At 42.4% G+C, this 20,077-nt stretch overlaps 1 protein-coding gene across 1 annotated transcript in view; it reads right to left on the bottom strand.

The window, feature by feature from the left end:
* Positions 1 to 18,874, bottom strand: part of LOC121167507 (kinesin-like protein KIF3A) — a 35,569-nt gene extending 16,695 nt beyond the window's left edge. The window contains exons 1-9 of the mRNA XM_040996950.1: positions 18,729 to 18,874; positions 15,545 to 15,818; positions 11,757 to 11,901; positions 11,532 to 11,616; positions 7,220 to 7,325; positions 5,264 to 5,403; positions 4,071 to 4,268; positions 3,479 to 3,653; positions 1,323 to 1,421 (exon numbers count right to left, since the gene is read on the bottom strand). Of these exons, the coding sequence (XP_040852884.1) occupies positions 1,323 to 1,421; positions 3,479 to 3,653; positions 4,071 to 4,268; positions 5,264 to 5,403; positions 7,220 to 7,325; positions 11,532 to 11,616; positions 11,757 to 11,901; positions 15,545 to 15,818; positions 18,729 to 18,734 (1,228 nt within the window). The 5' untranslated portion in view covers positions 18,735 to 18,874. The remainder of the gene's footprint in view (positions 1 to 1,322; positions 1,422 to 3,478; positions 3,654 to 4,070; positions 4,269 to 5,263; positions 5,404 to 7,219; positions 7,326 to 11,531; positions 11,617 to 11,756; positions 11,902 to 15,544; positions 15,819 to 18,728) is intronic.
* Between the last annotated feature and the right edge of the window lie 1,203 nt (positions 18,875 to 20,077).

Here is a 20,077-nt window from a genome sequence, read left to right as displayed (position 1 = left end):
AGGACATCGAGTTTTGCATTCAAAATGAAAAACTTTCTTTTCCCTAAAACCAGTCTTCATAGTCTAGCCTTTAGTCTCTACTTCACAAACCTTACAGGGGAAAATTGTACTAATCTGAACACCTACTACAGGCAGGCAAACTCTGGTACTCACCGAGAACATAACAATTCTAAGGATGTAAATGACCAGAATAAAAGCCAAATAAGCCACTTAGTACCGTTTAAGTCTATTTAGACTATTTAAGTTGGAAAATTAAAGGAATGGAGCTTTATACAACACAGGAATGATAAATTATCCTTCATTACAAGCAGGCTGGTCCATTCCAAATATGCTGTCTCCCACCAAAACATCAAACTATCCAATATAATTACTTGAGTTGAAGGTTTGACAGTAAAACTTTGAATCACTGAAAAAATTTAATTTTCTAAGCCCAAAAGAAATATGTATTATTAAATATTTTAGTGTGTTATACAATGGTCATTCTTTATATTTAAAAGTTTGATTTTGCTACAAATAATCTACTCTGAAAAAGCAGGTATAAACAAAAATTCATTTCTCTAAACCAAAGGCTAACACCTTATACAAAAGGACAGATAACAACTTGCAGACTCTGCAGGTCACGTGACTGCATGTGAAAGCAGACACGGACCACATGTAAACAAATGAGCATGGGTGTTTTTGTAAATTTTATTTACAAAAACAGGTGGTTAGCTGTATTTGGCCAACTCTCCTAAATCATGCTTCTCCTGTCTTTTGAAAATGGAATCATACTTTTTAAAGCAGTTTTGGATGTATTCTCAGATAAGCAAATATGCATCAACTTGAAAACAATGATCCATATTAATGGAAGAGAGTTCTGAAAAAAGGAAGCATCCAGAGTAAAGAGGCCTGCAAGTTAGGCCACTATAATACGTCTAACTCATCCACTCGGTGTCCGCATTCCTATCACAACTCAATCTTCATCAACTTGCAACAAATGCCCCACAGAAAGATGAGAAGGAAGGTAGATTTAGAAAAAAGAATTTAAAAGTTGAATCATCAATTTTAAAATCCACTGAATTCCTAATACAGATTAAAGTTCCTAAATAAAATTTATACTTTGCATAACATTTCTAGAGCTTTATATTTTAAATTCTGAAAAGCAATAAAACAGAACAAATGATATGTTTTGTCAGTTACAAACAGATCAGTGTATGAGAAAACAAATGCAGCTATTCACGTGTCTTCTGTTCTAAATGCTATCATAACCAAAAATGGCGAAATAAAACGCGTGCACTCCCCTGCCCCAGGCATAGGAAGCCAGCATTAGAAAGAAGACTTACCCCTTCTTTTTTTCCTTTTCTCTCCATCTTCTCCAATCTCACCTTCTTCATCATCATCCTCTCCTGACCCACTGACATCCGAGCCCGATATTTCTTCCCCTGGGAGACAAATTTAATACACTTCTTTTTACTCTGTTTTAAGTCATTTAATGCCAGTGGACTGCAGAATTAAAACAGTTAAAATGACAAATTTTATATAATATGCATTTTGCCACACACAAAAGTAAAAAATAGCCAAAAAAGGTATGTACTCCACATTAACAACACTAAAAATTAAACCTTAAAAAACATTGGCTATAAATACCACCTAGTGGTCAGACTTAAAACACCAAGTTTTATTATCTAAGTTCACTTCACCCACAACAGAGACCTGGAGAAGCTCCTGGGGCCTGGTGCAATAGCATAGTGGTTAAAGTCCTTGCCTTGAACACGCTAGGATCCTCTATGGGCACCGGTTCTAAACCTGGCAACCCTGTTTCCCGTCCAGCTCCCTGCTTGTGGCCTGGGAATGCAGTCGAGGACAGCCCAAAGTTTTGGGACCCTGCACCCGCGTGTGGGAGACCTGGAAGAGGCTCCTGGCTTCGGAATGGCTCAGCTCCAGCCACTGGGGCCACTTGGGGAGTGAATCATCGGACAGAAGAGCTTCCTCTCTGTCTCTCCTCCTCTCTGTATATCTGCCTTTTCAATAAAAATAAATCAACCTTAAAAAAAACAAAACAAAAAAAAAAAAACCAGCCGCAGCAGCAGCTCCCGGCTCCTGGCTCCAGATGGGTTCAGCACCTTTCATTGTGGTCACCTGCGGAGTGAACCAGTGGATGGAAGATCTTTCTCTCTGTATCTTCTTTTCTCTATGAATCTGCCTTTCCAATAAAAATAAATAAATCTTAAAAAAAACTCCAGTCCTTTTCATCTCTGTGACTTAATTCTCTAACATTCTTCCCCTCATCATTTTGTTTCTCTTGACGACTCCCTGAACACATGCAGGATTAACCCTGGCACTCAGCATTAACACTGACTGTGAGAGACTTTTCCCAGATTTTGGACAACTCACTCACTCTGAATGAGCATGTAAAAGGTAACTCTGCTATGCAAAAGAGAGCTTCAAGGACCAGGTGTGATGGCTCAACTGGTTAATCCTCCCTTTGCAAGTGCTGGGATCCTATATAGGTGTCAGTTCATGTCCCGGCTGCTCTACTTCCCATCCAGTTCCCTGCTTGTGGCCTAGGAGAGCAGTGAGTGATGGCCCAACAAGGCCTTGGAACCCTGCACCCACGTGGGAGACCTGCAAGAAGTTTCTGCCTCCTGGAGTTGGGTCCGTTTAGTTCCAGTCGTCATGCCCATTTGGGGAGTGAATAAGCTGATGGAAGACCTTTTTCTCTGTCTCTCCTCCCAATAAATCTGCTTTTCCAATAAAAATAAATAAATCTTTCAAAATAAAAAATTATAGACTGCTATAATTTTGATGACTTTTGTGACCATTTTAAAATTTACTTTATATCCGTGAAATTGTACATTTTCTCATCTGATCACTGTTTATGGCCCTTGCCTATTTTCCTGCTGAACTATGGTCTTTCTGCGCTGTACTTGCTAAATTCTTTAGTTGAGCATTCAACCTCAACTATAACATACATTAAAAATGCTACCTCAAAAATAACTGAAAATTTTTAAACAGAAAAAAATTCAAAATAAAATCTCATGTTCAAATTTATATATGAAAGCATACTTTCAAAGCCTTTCAATGGATTGTCTTCTCACAGCAAATCTGGTCTACTCACGGCTGCCTGGTATCTTTCTCTTAGCCAACACTGAGTTTGCTCTCTGTTCATATACAAGTGTCAATTAACACATACCCTATGGGAAGCTTGCTTTTACACAGAGATAAATAAAAATTCATTATTTTACAAGTAGTCATACAAAAGACTATAAATGCCACACTAATAAAATGTATCAGTTTAAGCAAAATTAATTTTTCTAAAAACCACATACACAAGTATTATATAACTTCATGAAAGTTTAGTATGAAAAATATGCCAAGTACCAACTTAATTTCCAGAAATTCCTTTAAATATCATGTTAATAGTACAAAAGGCATTTCATAATTTAATGGTTAACAATAGATTTTTAGATAATGTTAATAGTATTTTAAGAAAAGTTACCTTCTTCAAGCTTTTTCTTTAATTCTTCTATTTCTTTCTGAAACTGACGAAGCAAAGCATCCTTTGGATCTTCATTAATTCTAGCTTTATTTTTGATATTTTTAGCACGGTTGGCATAACGTAAGGTACTAATAGTTTCATCATAATTATAATCTGCTGGCCCAATATTTGCACACTGTCAAGTTAGATACAAGTCATTTTACACACGGCATAGATAAAATTAATAATATTATTACAAGTATATAAAAACACAACTTTTAAAGACAAATGCACTCCATCCAACATTAAAAACAAGAGTATCAACCACATGTATTTACAAATGACACTGCATTTATATATATGTACTTTATATGTATTATTTATAATATGTATAATTTATATATTTATAATACATTGTAGCTAATCAATATATGTATAACAAATGTGTATTGCATATGCATTATTATATGTGTATTAATATATATTAATAAACTACACAAAGTATAACTGCAAACCAAAATTTAAAAAAACTAATAATGTTGTACAATTAGTTATCAGCACACATTAGCACCTTACATTTGCCAAATGCTAACTCTCACTAGTTTTGACTTACCATCATGGTTTTTGAATTTCCTCCTAAAGAGTCTTGAAGAAGCCGAGTCAATTTAGAATTGCGATAAGGCACATGTGTGCTTTTTCCATCGACCAAAGCAGAAATTACATTTCCAAGAGTAGAAAGAGAAAGATTGATTTTTGTAGCTTCCTTGAGGCGCTGCCCAGTAGCTCCAGTTTTTGCTTGTCTTTCTGAACCCTAGAAATAGATATAAGCTAAAATTTAAAAATACAAAAATCCTTACAAAGTTTTTGTAATTTGTAGTAAATAATCTAATATGCTGTATGGTTTTCAATTTTTTAAACACACAGACCAGCAATTTTTCTTTTAGGGATTTATTTATTTTTATTTGAAAGAACTACAGAGAGACGGGGGCGGAGGGAGAGAGATGGAGGGAGGGAGTAAACACCTTCCATCCACTGATTCACTCCCTACATGGCTGCAACGGCCAGGGCTGCTCCAAAGTCAGGAGCCAGGAGTCTCCTCCAGGTCTCCCCTACAGGTGCAGGGGCCCAAACACTTGGCACAGCTTTTCCTAGGCAATCAGCAAGGAACTGGATTAGAAGTGGAGCAGCTGAAACACTAACTAGCACCCATACAGAATGCCAGCACTGTAGGTAGAGGGTTACCTTGCCATGCCACAACACTGACCCTGGAATTCACTTTTAGGTAATTTTAAGGAGGGGCCCAAATTGTGCCATAATATGTAAAGCCACCATCTGTGATGCTGGTACCCCATAAGGACGTTAGCTCAAGTTCTTCTCCAGCTCCTGCTAATGTACCTACAAAAGCGGCAGAGGGTAGTACCTGCTAGGGCCCCTGCACCCACATGGCATCAAGGAAAAAGCTCTCAACTCCTGGCTTTGATCTGGCCTTGGTCTAGCCATTGCAGCCATTTGGACAGTGAATCAGAAAAGGGAAGATCTTACTGAGTTACTCTTGGTAACTCTGGCTTTAAGAAAATGAATAATAAAGGAAAGGAAGAAGTACATGAATGGATCAAATAAGACTGTCGCAGTTGAGTTACAGGTGTGGAGATTATCACACCCTTCTATATACTTCCATATACATTTAAGTAAACCATAATACATATGTTAAACACACACAAGAGTAACAACCTGAAAATGACATATAATCCACATTTTCTACTTTAGTATCTATTCACGTGTAATATCAATGGATCCTCAACTTACAGCAAGATCTACCAGATGGAGCTTCCCCATCCTGACATGCATGTTACCATCAACACCTTTCTCACTGCATTCTATAGTAATCGTAAAGATGGCATGGGAACGGGAACTATGTTCATTCATATTAGTTGCTCCAACAGAACCTGCAATAAAGAAAGGAAACTCATAAAAAGTGAAACACATGATGTCTTTAAAAATAATCATCCAGAACAACTTAAAAGACTTATTTCCATCAATGTCCAAAACAAACAAACAAAAAAGAAAGAAAGCAAGCATGGGTAAAACACAAAACACAGGTATGTATTCAGCCATTTTATGAAACCTTTTCAAATAATTTCTGGTGATAACCAAAGATTTTGTATTGTTTCTCATACAAAGGACATAACCTTAGCAAAAAAATCTAAATCTATCCCAAGTATTATTACTATTAAACAGAAAGAACTCACATGTTAAACAACCAGGAACGCCATGATTAATTCAGCTGTCATAAGAGAAGCATGACTTCAGCTTCTAAACCACAAAAAACCACACAAACATGCACTAACACACGCTCCCTACATATTTGATTTGAACTAATTTCTTTACACATACACATAAATGATACAGTACATATTGCTAAGTAATTCATTTTAAACTTAATGATCAATACTGAATATCTTTACAGACTTAAATTAAGTTTCATTATACACAATATTTTATTTTATAACATAAATGATATTCTATTATCTTTATTTTTATTTATTTATACTATATTACTTATACCTGAGAAATATTTTTCTAGATTATGCATCTAAAATAAGAACTACTGAGTCAAAAGGAATTAATTAATTGATTGATTGATTGATTAATTTTTATTGGAAAGGCAGATCAGATTTATGGAGAGAAGGAGATACTGTGAGAAAAGATCTTCCATCCACTGGTTCACCCTCCAAATGGTCGCAATGGCTGGAGCTAAGCCAATCCAAAGCCAGGAGCCAGGAGTTTCTTCCAGGTCTCTCACACAGGTATAAGGTCCCAAGGACTTAGGGCATCCTCTACTGCTTTCCCAGATGATAATCAGGGAGCAGGATGGGAAGTGGAGCAGCCAGGACATGAACCAGAGCCCACATGGGATCCTGGTGTTTGCAAGGGGGAGCATTTAGCCTCTGAGCCCAACCGGACCCAGTAGGAATTTAATTCTTTTTTTTAAATGATTTACTTATTTGAAAGGCACAGTGACAGAGAAGAAAGAAGAATCAAACAAAAAAGAGAGACCAGCCCTGCAGTCTCTGTGCAATTAATATTACTAAAGCTTCTTATTCTTGAGATTAAAACTTTGAAGCAATTACCAAAAAGAATGTATATTTTGATTTTGTTTTGCTTCTCTTGTCAACAAAGCAGAGCTAGTAGTGACTTCTCAGAGTAGCCTGCTGGCCTGCCTTCAGGTACCTGTTCTGCTAGGTGGTAATTATACTGTCCTGAACAGGTTACTTAAACTAAAGCCTCAGGCCTTTCCTAACCTAAACTGAGGGTTACAAGCAAGCAAGCACTTAGACAAGCACTTTCCACTTACCAAGTGCTCAATAAGTGTTATCAATATTACTAAATTCTGCAAAAGCTAACGAAAATACACAGAAAACAAGACATGATTTCACAAATGTTTTGCAGACACCAAAATAATCTTTCAATTTCATTTTCCATGAATGTTTTGAAGTTGCCTCCTATTAAAATAATAAGAGCCAGACATAGGGACGTTTCAAAGATTAGCACTATTGAAAAGGAAAATTTTGGTCTGTAGGAAAAATAACCTGTGCTACCTTTCATTCATATATGTTCTCTACATAACAAATGATCAAAACAAGAAGGTTCTGAAGAAACCTAAAATTGTAGTCTCTATGAGGAAAGTGCCAGACTAGTTTTGCTTCTTACTCAGCCTACTGATTATACAGATGTTGAATCACAATCATGCATTATACTTACGATTTTTGTGGCCTAGAGTCATAATCCTATCCATATCATCAGCATTGTTCACAACATAAGCTGACAAATCCTTGATGTAAACTCCCACATCAGGTCTTTCTTTAACCTAAAACAAAACAAAACAAAACAAAGACTTTTTCACTGACGTCAATACTTCTTTAAACGATTTATCATTATTTGGCAGATTGATTTCACAGAGGGAGAAGGAAGGTGGTCTTCCATCTGCTGGTTCACTTCCCAAATAGCCACAACGGCCAAAGTTGAACTGACTCAAAGCTGGCAACCAGGAGCCTCTTCCAGGTCTCCCACACAAGTGCAGGGTCCCAAGGCTTTGGGCCGTCCTCTGCTGCTTTCCCAGGCCACAGCAGGGAGCTGGATGGGAAGAGGAGCAAGCAAGATACAAATCGGCACACATAGGGTTTGCCAGCACCACATGGTAGAAGGTTAGCCAGTTGCACTACCACACCAGCCCCAATACTTCAAACAATTACTTATTGAGCATCTAATTAATAATGTGTAGGAAAACACAAATAGTGAAAAAACCACACATGAGTTTCCAAAGTTTTTTTTTGCAGAATCAGCGTTGTGGCAGCAATTCCTACCCTGCCTGTTCTCCTTCCAATACAGCTAATTGCTGATGGCCTGGGATGCATTATGGAAGATGGATAAATGTACGGACTCATGCCGCCCATGAGACATGACTGAAGTTCCTGGCACCCAGCTTTGCAGTTACAGCCACCTTGGGCGTGAACCAGCAGATGAAGAGCTCTCTCTGCCTCTATCTGTAACTCTGACTTTCAAATAAATACTTAAAAAAAAAAAAGTTTTTGGGCCCGGCGGCAAGGCCTAGCGGCTAAAGTCCTCGCCTTGAACACGCCGAGATCCCATATGGCTGCCAGTTCTAATCCCAGCAGCTCCACTTCCCATTCAGCTCCCTGCTTGTGGCCTGGGAAAGCAGTCGAGGATGGCCCAAAGCCTTGGGACCCTGCACCCATGTGGGAAACCCAGAAAAAGCTCTAGGCTCTGGCCTTTGAATAAGCTCAACTCTGGCGATTACAGCCACTTGGGGAATAAACCAGCAGATGGAAGATTTTCTCTCTGCATCTCGTTCTTTCTGCATATCTGCCTTTCCAATAAAAATAAATCTTTAAAAAAGTTATATATAGTGAAACCATATTGCTATGAAAGTTTTTAGCAGCTACAGTCACACTTCCTGCTCATCTTCATTACACACTAAAAGTATTCTTCAAAGTGACATCAATCTGCAAACTACTGAACTCCAAGGTCTTTTATGAAGTTTTTTCCACCCACAATATGATATCAACTCAAAATTCAATTATGAAGTATAGATAACTGATCACTCAAGTGAAAGATAAAAACAAAATCACTCAACCTATGAAAGTCTCAGAAAATGGGTGGTAAGCTTTCATTAAAAAAAAAAAAACAAACAGTAATTTACTTTTTATGTCAAGTATAGTTTATAATACTAAATGATAGATCTGAATAAATCTGTGGGGGTGTTTACAGTTCACTAGAGGACTCTATGAGTATTTACAGAAACAGACTAGGGATTCTAAATATCCTGCAATGGGTGTGTCTTACCCAATGAGGCTGTCCTACGTAACTATGAATGTCCTATCAGATATTCACAGGGATGAAAAAACTGTAATTATCTGAGTCTAGACTAAAATAATTATATGACATCATTTTACAAATAAAGACAATGGGATTTTCCACTTAACAGTAATTACAATAATAAAATACAGGAACAGAGGAAAACAAGAAAGAATACTATTCAATTTGGTGCAAAATTCTTCTAAAAACTAGTTTATTAAAACAATTTTGGAAATTTAAACAAATTTTTAAAAAATTTTTTAAATTTGAAAAATCTTGAAAACATTTTTTTTTTCACTGTTCAAAAATAAAAACAAACTGGGAACAGCTCTTAGAGACTCAAGGCCATAATCAGTAGCTGGGGCCAACATCTGGCTCCTGACTCTGAGTCCAACTTGTCTCGGTGCTCTAGACCCTGGAAGGCAATGTTGACAGACCTCCCCTCCCATCTACTGATTAACTCTTCAAATGGCTATCACACTGGGGACTGAGACTGGGCCAGGCTGAAGTCAGAAAACCAGAACTCAACTTGTATCTGAGGCATAAAGAATCACCATGGCTGCAACAGCTACAAATGAGGGTTCAGGCACGTTGTACAGGTGGTCTAAACTCCTCAACAGGTGTTACCATCAGTGACAGAAGTTTGTACTTATTTGTCTATTTATTTCCTTATTTTAAAAACTGTTTTGACAGGTAGAGAAAGAGAGATCTCCCACCTGCTGGTTCATTTCCAACAGCCATGTCTAGGGCCCCCAAAGCCCCACAACAGCTAGGGCTAAGCCAGGCTGAAGCCAAGTTTCCAACGTGGGTAGCAGGGATACAATTACTTGAGCCATGCACCTGCTGCCTCTCATGGCACACATGAGCAGGAAGCTGGAACTGACAATGGAACTGAGACAGAAACCCAAGCAGTCTGGCATGGCGTGCGGACGTTCCAAGTGGCACTTAACTGCTACACCAGAAACTCATCCCTGTGTCTTATTTTTTAAATATTTTTATTTTCCTTTATTATAGTAGGACAACATGCTGACTTTTAAGAATTGAGTGCTTAAGCAGATTTTATCACATAAAATTTTATTTTAGGACACTCAGAAAGGCATTATAAAATACATATAAAAAAGTACACTGAGTCTATCAGGGTTGAGAGTCATTGAAAAGAATATCCTGAGAATAAATTTAATCTGTAATTTCTGCACTCAAAAAGGAAAATTAACAAAGTATTCATTAAAGCCAGATGACAACTGCATCAAACTTGTACATTTGCTATGTATATGTCATCACTATCAAAATAAGGCTTTACTATGGCCCTAGAACAACAATCCCAAACAATGATAACACAAAGCTCCAAAAACTCAGCTTATCCAGTTAACTTAAAAACACCTAGCATTTATTATTTACCTCATCCATGGATTGTGCATCAGAATCAATTTAAACCCCAGAGTATGTTAATGCTAACAATAATCCCATGAAACAGGTACTATCACCATTTCCATTTATATATGATGAAAGTAAAGCTCACAGAGCTTAAGTAATTTGCTCCCCATCATCGCCTAGAATCAAGATGAAAGAGCAGGGCCCCAGAAATCATGCTCTTAATCCATGTTGCTATTTGCTTGCAACATGACCTTGAGCAAGTCATGACCTTGAGCAAGTCATGGAATCCTTCTAAGTTTCAATTTCCATATCAGCAAAATTGAAATTCGGTGAAGATTAAATGAAATAAAAGTGTGTTATTTTAATTTCATCAAATGCCCGTCTCTCGATCAAAGTTAATAATAGTGGATGTTGCTGCTCTAAATTCTATTCCACTGTCATCCAACATAAATTGCTCTCCTCTATTTTGTTGACAGTGAAATCCCTAATCCTAATTCTAACATTATTATTGTAAAGACTAATCTTTTATTGGTTGTCTCATATCTTAAAATATCAAAGTATCTGGAAAAATCTATCAAATCTGTCACTCATTTCTCACCTAACTCAACAATCTTATTTCACTAATTTATAGCCAGATACACATATATATGAAATAACACACAAATAAGGCCATTTAAAATATTAAAACCAGGAGCTGGTATGGAGGCACATAAAGCTAATCCTCTGTTCTGTGGTGCTGCCATCCCAAATGAATGCCAGTCAATGTCCCCGCCATTCCACTTCCAGTGGATGGAAGACCTTCTCTCTCTTTCCCCCTATGTAAAATGTGCCTTTCACATAAAAATCAATGCATCTGGTTTTATTGCAGCATCCAGCATACTCTTCTTAAAAAAAGATGTGTATTCATTTTTATTGGAAAGGCAGATATGCACAAAGGAGACACAGACAGAAAAATTTTCCATCTGCTGGTTCACTCTCCAAACAGCTGCAATGGCTACAGCTGAGCCAATCTGAAGCCAGGAGCCAGTAGCTTCTTCTGGGTCTCCCACATGCAGGTACAGGGTCCCAAGGCTTTGGGCCGTCCTAGACTGCTTTCCCAGGGCACAAGCAGGGAGCTGGATGAAAAGCGAAGCAGCTGGAACAGGAACCAGCATCCATATGGGATCTTGGCATGTACAAGGCAAGGGTTTAGCCACTGAGCCATCATACTGGGACCCCAAAACAAATATTTTAAAAAACACATTAAAGCTACCTTTAACAGAAACGGGCCTTAATTCAGTAAGTATCCCATTGCTTTGGAAATACTCACTTTCAATTATCTTACCTCTAACCTCTGTGTCTGATCTTTGCCCAAAAGGTCACGAACTTCTTCATTATATATTTCTAAATATGAAACTCTAACCAAAAATCTGCAAATAAAACAAAATTTCTTAAACTTAAATGCAATAAAATAAGAACAGTATGAAAACATGTTTGTAACACTTGAACATAAATGCCCTTCCTATGTTTACATTCTCAATTATTAGAAAATAAAAGGATCCACTTTTACCTTGTGTCACCCTCTGCCTTTGCAATATGACCGAATATGTGTGCAAATGAATTGGGAATGATTCCTCTAAGCTCAGGAACAGCGCGAACACCTTCCATGGTGAAAGTTTTACCTGTTCCAGTTTGACCGTATGCAAAAATCGTACCTGAAAATAATAAACAGTGACTTGTTAGTCTCACGCTACAAAAATCATTCTTAAAATGAACTCCTCTGACTCAATGACAGAATTTGCTTAAAAAAGAAACAATTCTAATTTTAGACAAATTCCTTTAGGTAATAGTTCCCAATTTAGTCCATGAAACTTGCATTATCCTGATACCAAAACTGAACAGACATTTTAAAATATTTTAGCAATATAGATATAATAAGTACAATTATAAAGACAATTCTATTCACAACATCAAAAACTTCAGAGGAATGAAAACATCAAAGGAAGGACAAGACCTGTGTACTGAAAGCTTCAAAATACTGATGAAAGAAACTACTCAAGACCTAAGCGTACGGAGCGACAGCTAATGTTCATCTCAGCACAGGGCAAATTAACACGATCTCCCCTCAACTCTCTGCAGGCTTTTTTGGTTTTTGTTGTTGTTGTTGTTTCATTTTGTTTTTGTTGAAACTGATAGATTCTAAAACCCAAAGGACCTAGCAGTGAAGACAAAGTTGGAGCACTTACACGATCTAATTTCAAAATATAATAAAGCTGTACTCAAACTAATAAGTAAGAGAATAGAAAAGAAATAAAACATTCTAGAAATAAGCTCATTCGTAGTCAGGTGATTTTTTTGACAAAAGTGCCAAAAAAGGGGCCAGCACCCGCAGCATTGGCCACATATGGACACCAGTTCCAGTTCAACTGCTCCACTTCAATTAGTTCCCTGCTAATGTGTCTGGGAAAGCAGTGGAAGGCTGCCCAAGCACATGTGCCCCCGCACTCACATGGGAGACCTGGAAGTCCCGGGCTTCTGGTCTTAGATTGGCCCAATTCTGGTCACTACGGCCACCTGAGGAATGAACCAGCAAACGGAAGATCTCTCCCTCTCCCTCTCTCTCTCTCTCTGTAACTGTGCCTTTCAAATAAATAAATAAAGCTTTAAAAAAATGCCAAATTAATTAAACAGGAAAAGAAGAGTCTTCTCAATAGACAATAATGGAACAACTAGACTTCCACAGGCAAGAAATGAAAACAAAGGTAGGCAAGAATAACAAGAACCAAGACTCTTATTTTACATCATATATAGAAAACACATAAATAATCACAGAGCTAAACATATATCTAAAATCACAAAACCTCTAGGGGAAGACATCAAAAAAATCTAAAGGCCAACTCTGTATTAAACACACCAGTATGCCAGCAAAGCTGCCTATTTGGTTCTTTTTTTTGTTGTTGTTAAAGATGTGGGTAGGAGGCAGGGTCCCCATTATGGACACATACCAGGTCAGGGACACCACACTGCCATCGTTACTACCATTAGCGTTTGTGGGAGGGGTGTGCACTGCTAGGGGCTGGAGGACTGGGGATGGGTTGGAACGGGGGCCACTGAGTGCTCAGTTGACATGTACAAAATGATTTCTGAGAGCTTCCAGGACCTGGCCACTGCACCTGTAGGTAACTGAGAGCTGAAATGGGGTAGATCAGAAAGGGGAATCCAGAGGGCCTCCCTGGGTCAAGCCAAAGCATCTATCCAAGTGCACAAGAGCCAACACTGGGGCAAGAGCAGCTGAGGGGGCAAGCTAGGGCACGCACAAGCCAGACTGGGCTAGGCTGCAGCATTTGTGTGCACATTTGAGAGGGCAGGCCTGGAGGGAGTCCTCAGGGGTCTTCTGACCAGGCTTCAACAACCTCAGTACCAGTAAGGGTCCAGTCTTGGAGAGTGGGTAGGGCTAGGGTGGTTTGCAACACCTGCTGGTGCACAGAAGTGTTAAGTCTGGGGACCAACTCAGTAGAGGCTCTTCGGCATCAGCCCCCTGGGCCCACTCTCCCCAATCCCCAAACTCAGGAACATAACATGACATCTGGTCTGGCCAGACATTGTGGGACTGGGCTGACAGCATACCAAAATGCACCACAGACCACAGCTAGGCAGTCTGATCCAACAGAGTTCTGCCTCACCAAAGATGGAAACAGCAGCAGGTTGAACCACACTACAGGCCAATTTTATTTTTTCACCACCAAACATCTAAGGCTATGGACACAGCAAACAGACACAGACAGCTGGCAAGTGTGGGCAAGTGGAAGCTCCCACCTGGAACAACAAAGCCAACACTATCTCAGAACAGTCCTACTCAAGTAACACCGTCAGGACATTCTTCCCCACTCGGGGGGCCAGGAGCGAAAGCAAAACCAGGGGACCATCTCTGTCCTCTGGCGCTGAGATCTGGCAGCAAGGAGCAGTGCAGACATCCCCCACCCTCTCACAGCAGGGAGGCCAGGGTCATTTCCCTCACCCTGCTCACCCCCACCCCACCCTTCCTATCTGCCCCAGAGACCTGCATGGTCTGCAATCCCCTCACCCAGGTAACAGACATTTTAAAAATTTAAATTTAAAAAAAAAATCGGAAAATGAAAAAAACCACAGCATGGAGAAAATATGTACTGTGTGAAAACTGCATACCCGACCGAGCATGTCAGTGGTCAATGCATATATAACGAGAACAGGGGCTTGCGGAAGCTCACAGAATACTGCCGTAGAATGTGAAACAAGAATCCGCAAGTCACACTAGTGAGGGCAAAGGCAGTGCAGCCATCACGCGGGAAAACAGGCTCTTCAAATGACAAGCACATTACATCTCTTTTTCTCTTCCGGGTATCTTTCCAAATGAAACTTTAAAATGTATCTACACAAACAGGTACAAATCCGTGTTCATAGCAACATAATGTGTGACAGCTAAAACACTGAAAACAACACAAATTTCCAGAAAATAATGAATAAACAAAATGTTATTACATGAGGCATACAATTTTCATCCAGCTTTTACACAGTTCACCCAATTCACAAAAATGGGGGGGTGCATATTAATGTATGCAAAAGATAGATGACTTTAAAACATGCTAAGAAGGGCTTGGTGCAGCAGCCTAGCACCTTGCATGTGCCAGGATCCCATATGTGTGCCAGTTCTAATCCCGGTGACCCCACTCCCCATCCAGCTCCATGCCTGTGACCTGGGAGAGCAGCAGAGGATTGCCCAAAGCCTTGGGATTCTGAACCCATGTGGGAGACCCAGAAGAGGCTCCTGACTTCGGATCAACTCAGTTCTGGCCACTGCAGCCATTTGGAGAGTGAACCAGCAGATGGAAAATTTTTAAATAAATAAATAATAAAGGGCCCAGAGCTGTGGTGTAGTGAGTAAAGCTGCAGCCTATCGTACCAGCACTCCATAGACACCAGAGTTAAGAGTCCCATGGCACTATTTCCAATTCAGCTCTCTGCTCCTGTGCCTGGGAAATCAGCAGGTGACCCATGTGGTTGGGACCCCAGAAAAAGCCCCTGGCTTCAAATCAGCTCATTCACAGCCCTTGCCGCCATTGGAGGAGTGAACCAGATGATGGAAGATATCTCTGTCGTTCCCTCTCCCTATAACTCTACTTTTCAAATAAACAAATATTTTTAAAGGGTAATAAAATCATATACTGTGATTAATATGAAATTGCCAGAAAAACTGTCATGACAGAAAGTGAACCCCCTGGTTACCTAGGACATAGCTGCAAATGAGCAAAAAGGAAATTTGTGGATGTAGGAAGTGTTCAGAAAAAGAACTTTGCAATTAGAGCAACAAAAAGCACTCACCATTGTAGCCTTCAAGGACAGAATCGATAATAGGTCTTGCAGTTAAGTTATACACATCAAGCTGTTTGCTTTCTGGTCCAAAGACGGTATCAAAAGTAAAGGTCTTGGGAGGCTCGTTGGAAGAGTCGGTCTTGTGCACGGTGATGGTCCCCCGCATCTCGTCCACGCTGACGGCCTGCCGGTAGCACATGGACTTCTCCCTCTCGTTGAGGGGCCGACACCGAACGACCACCTTCACGTTGTCGCAGCTTTCTGGCTTCTCGGACTTATTGACCTGGTGGAAGCAATTTCACAAATAAAGAAAAGGAGCACTTATTTTTACCTTCAAGACACAACTTAAAATCTGCAAAAGGCGATCTCGTTCTCTCGGTGCTTTGCATGTGTTAAGGACTTCATAAGTATCTATAAATACAATTCAACATCTCCTATAGAAAGACTGTTAAACAACAAAGAAAAATGGTTTGTTCTTAAAAGATTTGTTTATTTTTATTGGAAAGGCAAATATACAGAGAGAGGAGAGACAGAAAGGAAGATTTTCCATCCAAGGATTCACTCCCCAGGTGACCGTAACGGCTGGAGCTGAGCCGATCCGAAGCCAGGAGCCAGGAGCTTCTTCCAGGTCTCCCACGCCAGTCCAGGATCCCAAAGCTTTGGACCCATATGAAATCCCGGTGCATGGAAGGTGAGGACTTTAGCCACTAACCTATTGTGCCGGGCCGGGATACAGTTTATTTTATGGCACAAAAGGAAAGAGAAAACCCTCACTTGAATCTGTACTAAATGCTGTCCAAGAAGAAAAGGATAGTGACGCGGGACGGGCAGCAGAGCAGAGCTTTTATCTGTTTTGTGGTGTAGCAGGTTATACTCCATGCTGAGGCTGGCAGCCCACAATGGCATGCTGGTCTGAGACCTGGCATTCTGTTTCTGGGTCAGACTTATGCCAGTGTGTATCCAAGTGAAGGCCCAAGGGCGGAGGTCCCTGCTGCTACGGGGGCGAGCAGATGGAGAAATTTTTGGTTTCTGACTCTGGCCTGGTCCAGGCCTGGCTGTTGGGTCCATTTGCAAGCAAAAAGCAGATGATGAAAGATCTAGTTCTCTCTCTCTTTGACTCTGTCTTCATAATAAAATAAATCTTTAAAAAAAACAAAAACAAAATGCAGAACAGAGCCCAGTGCAGTAGCCTAGTGGCTTAAGTTCTTGCCTTCTATGCACTGGGATCCCATATGGGTACCTGTTCATGTCCTAGAGTCCCTGCTTGCCATCCAGCTCCCCGCTTGTGGCCTAGGAAGGCAGTCCAGGACGACCCAAAGCCTTGGGACCCTGCATCCGCGTGGGAGACACAGAAGAAGCTCCTGGCTCGTGCTTTCAGGATCAGATCAGCCGTGGCCATGTAGCCACTTGGGGAGTAAATCAGCAGATGGAAGATCTTTCTTTCTCTCTGTAAATCTAACTTTCCAATAAAATTTTTAAAAATACATATTTAAAGACAAAAAATTAACATTAACAAATTAAGACTTGCTGCACAAAGTCTCTGACACTGAGTCTCCTGCCAACCAGAAAACACAGGGAGCGTGAACTTGAGGACCTGAATCAACAGCGTAGTGGGTTCTGGGCTCCCATGACACGCCTAGTGTTATCTCTTACAACGCATTGGCAAACTGCTTCCAAACATCACACAGCCATACATCATTTACTCATCTTCTCACACAAGAAAAAGTAAAAGAGAAAAATGTCCTGGTGTGACCTAATCTTAGGAACACTGATACAAGTTTCGATTTCTGAAATTTCAGATGATTTATGAATTTGTATTAAAACACAATCTCATTATTAAAGGAAAGCTGTTTAATGAGCTAACTGAACAGAATACTTTAAATTTCCACTTCAGGCACTCTATCGCTGGTTTTGACATGGTCAGTGACCAAGTGACAACACATCCTGACACAGTCACGCCCCCTCCGTTGGTCCCCTCGTGCCTCTAGCCCAGCCGCCTCCCTGACCGCACGCTGACATCTAATGAGGTCACCCTCCAGTCTCTTCTCCACAAGGCAGTCAAGGCCAACGCTGATTTAGGCACGCCCGTTTCCCACCTAATATTCTCCACAAGTTGCCCTTAGATGGCTGGGAACACACTGGCTCCTCCCCACATCTCCCTGCAGCCTTCTCGCCCACCGCCCACTGGGCTTTCTGGCATCTTCGCCCCTGCTCCTGCTCACCGCTGCCCAGTCCTTTGGCCGGAATCACTCCTCCCCTAGCTAACCACCACTTCTCAAAGCCCCCTTCCGGGAGGATCCTCTTCACCCCATAAAGCACCCTACGGCTCTGGGAGCACCTCCTTCTCTTGGTGTGTATCATTTTATTTTTCATAGTTGCTAACATTCAGAAATGTCCCAAAACCAACCATTCCAGCAGTCTCACCGAATCAAAGTGCCCTCTTCCCATAATGTGCCTGGTATTCAGCTGCTTCTAAAACAAACCTGGCTGCTTTGGCTCCGCTTTTCTAAGTATAGCATCTAGCATTGTGTTTAGTGCCCACTATTTCTGGAACGAATTTAATAACTCGAAAGCAACGGACAGAGCATTCGATGTTGAATGTCAAGCGCTGCCCTTCAAGTCCCAGATAACAACCCCAAGAGACAAGTTTAATTATGCGGGAAATAAGGGCCCTGACACATCAAATAATGGTCTGCGGCCTCACCACGGCGGAAGAACCCGCGTGCCTCTGGTGTTGGGACTTAACAACGCCCCCTTTTTGAAGGCACTAAGATCCTACAGCGCCAAGCGCACACAAAGACACCTGCAGGCTACATCCCGCCCCGCGAGCGACACGGGAACGCCAGCTCCCGGCCTCCGCTCTGCCGCCTCCCGCAGGCCCACGGACCTCGGCGGCCGCCCCCAAGATGCCCTAGCCAGCGGGCAGCGCCCGGGTGCCAGAGCGCATCCTGCCGCCACGAGCGCAGGCCCCCGGGATGAGCGGGGGATGCGGGCGACACGGGCCTCGCCCCCAGGACCCTCCCGGGACGGACTGGCCCCCCGCGAGCCTCGGGCCCACCCGCCAGCTCCCGTAACCGCCCGGCTCCGCCCCACCCGGGCCGCCCGCCGGCTCCGCGCCTCCATGGCAACGGCCGCGCCCCCGGGCCAGGCCTCACGGAGGAGGAATCTCCCGCGGCCGAGCGACCCTCCTCACCGGCATCGTGACGCCCTCCCGTGCCCGGCGGACGTCCCCGCCCGGGGTGCGGCCCAACGACACGGCTCGACACGACCCTGCGTGGGCGAGAGACGCTGTCCAGAGACGCCCGGACACCTCCTGGACGCTCCCGAGAATGCGGCTCCTCGGGCGAGAGCACGCAGTGCGCAGGCGCGCTCCGAGCGCGCCCCGCCCCAGCTCCGCTTTCGGGGTCCTGGCATCCTAAAGTGCGCCTGCGCGGAGGCCGCCCGGGCTCATCTCCTAGGACGCCAGATGGAGACGGCGCCTGCGCAGTGCTGCCGGGCCGCGGCGCTGGGCGTCGCGCGGGCGGTGAGGCGGCCACACCTGGCAGGCGCGAGCCTGAGGAGGAGGCGCGCTCGGGTTCGTCAAGGCCAATTTTGTGACACCTGGAGTATCCCGAACGTCAACAACCATTGTACTTTGCGTCCCAGCTGGAAAACTGAGGCCTGAGCTGCGCTCTTACCCTTAGGTGGCCCATCTCCCAGCGTCTCTAACCGCCCGGTGCACGCAGAATTTCAGCAAACCTTTGTGAAAGGGCCAGTGATCCTTCGCGCCCAAAGCCCTCTCTTGGAGGTGCGAAAGGCACTTCCAGCTTAACTGCCGCACAAAACGGAAACTTTTACTCTGCATCCCTACCTCTTTTTGGGGGCCTGTCCCCCCCAAAAGCGCCCCAGCACACACGTCTTTCCTCCCCCCCCCCCCATGACTGGAAACTGAACTCCGACAGCTGCACGGATCAGAGCCACGGTCTCTCCCTCTGTTCCCCGACATCCGATGTTCAGTGGGGCCCAAGGGAGCCGCCCTCTCGCCATCTGTGCCAGGCCTTCCTAAGGCAGCTGAGCACCGAACTGGCTTCCTTGCTGGCATGAGGATGCGCTGCCAGGATGCAGTCACTCCCCAGCATTCCTGACTTCTGCCTCTGGGATATCAGGCAGCCACGGGTGGGAAAATTTTCCAAAAACAACCACGTCTATACTGAACATACTCAGCCTTCTTGTTGTTCATTGTCTTAACGTACAATGCTGCTGTCATTTACGTAACTGGCTGATGTGTGTTGTATTTAAACAGGAGGCTGTTTCCTGCCCAGGGCTTAGGTATCTCTGGCGGTCCCCCTGGGATTCACAGGAACTAGAGATAAGGTGTGAAAATATGAATCATTTTTTAAAAAAATTTGTTTAATGTATTTCAAGGGCAGATTTAAGAGAGGAAATGGGAGCAAGGCAGACATTTCTCCACCAGCTGGTTCACGCCCCACACGGCAGGACTGGGCCAGGATGACGCCAGGAGCCAGTAACTCCACCTGGGTCTCCCACGTGTTTGTTGGGGCC

This window comes from Ochotona curzoniae, unplaced genomic scaffold (genome assembly GCF_017591425.1).
Source record: "Ochotona curzoniae isolate NIBS_2020 unplaced genomic scaffold, NIBS_Ocur_1.0 patch380, whole genome shotgun sequence".
Classification (NCBI taxonomy): Eukaryota; Metazoa; Chordata; class Mammalia; order Lagomorpha; family Ochotonidae; genus Ochotona; species Ochotona curzoniae.
This window is presented reverse-complemented; position numbering and strand designations above follow the sequence as displayed.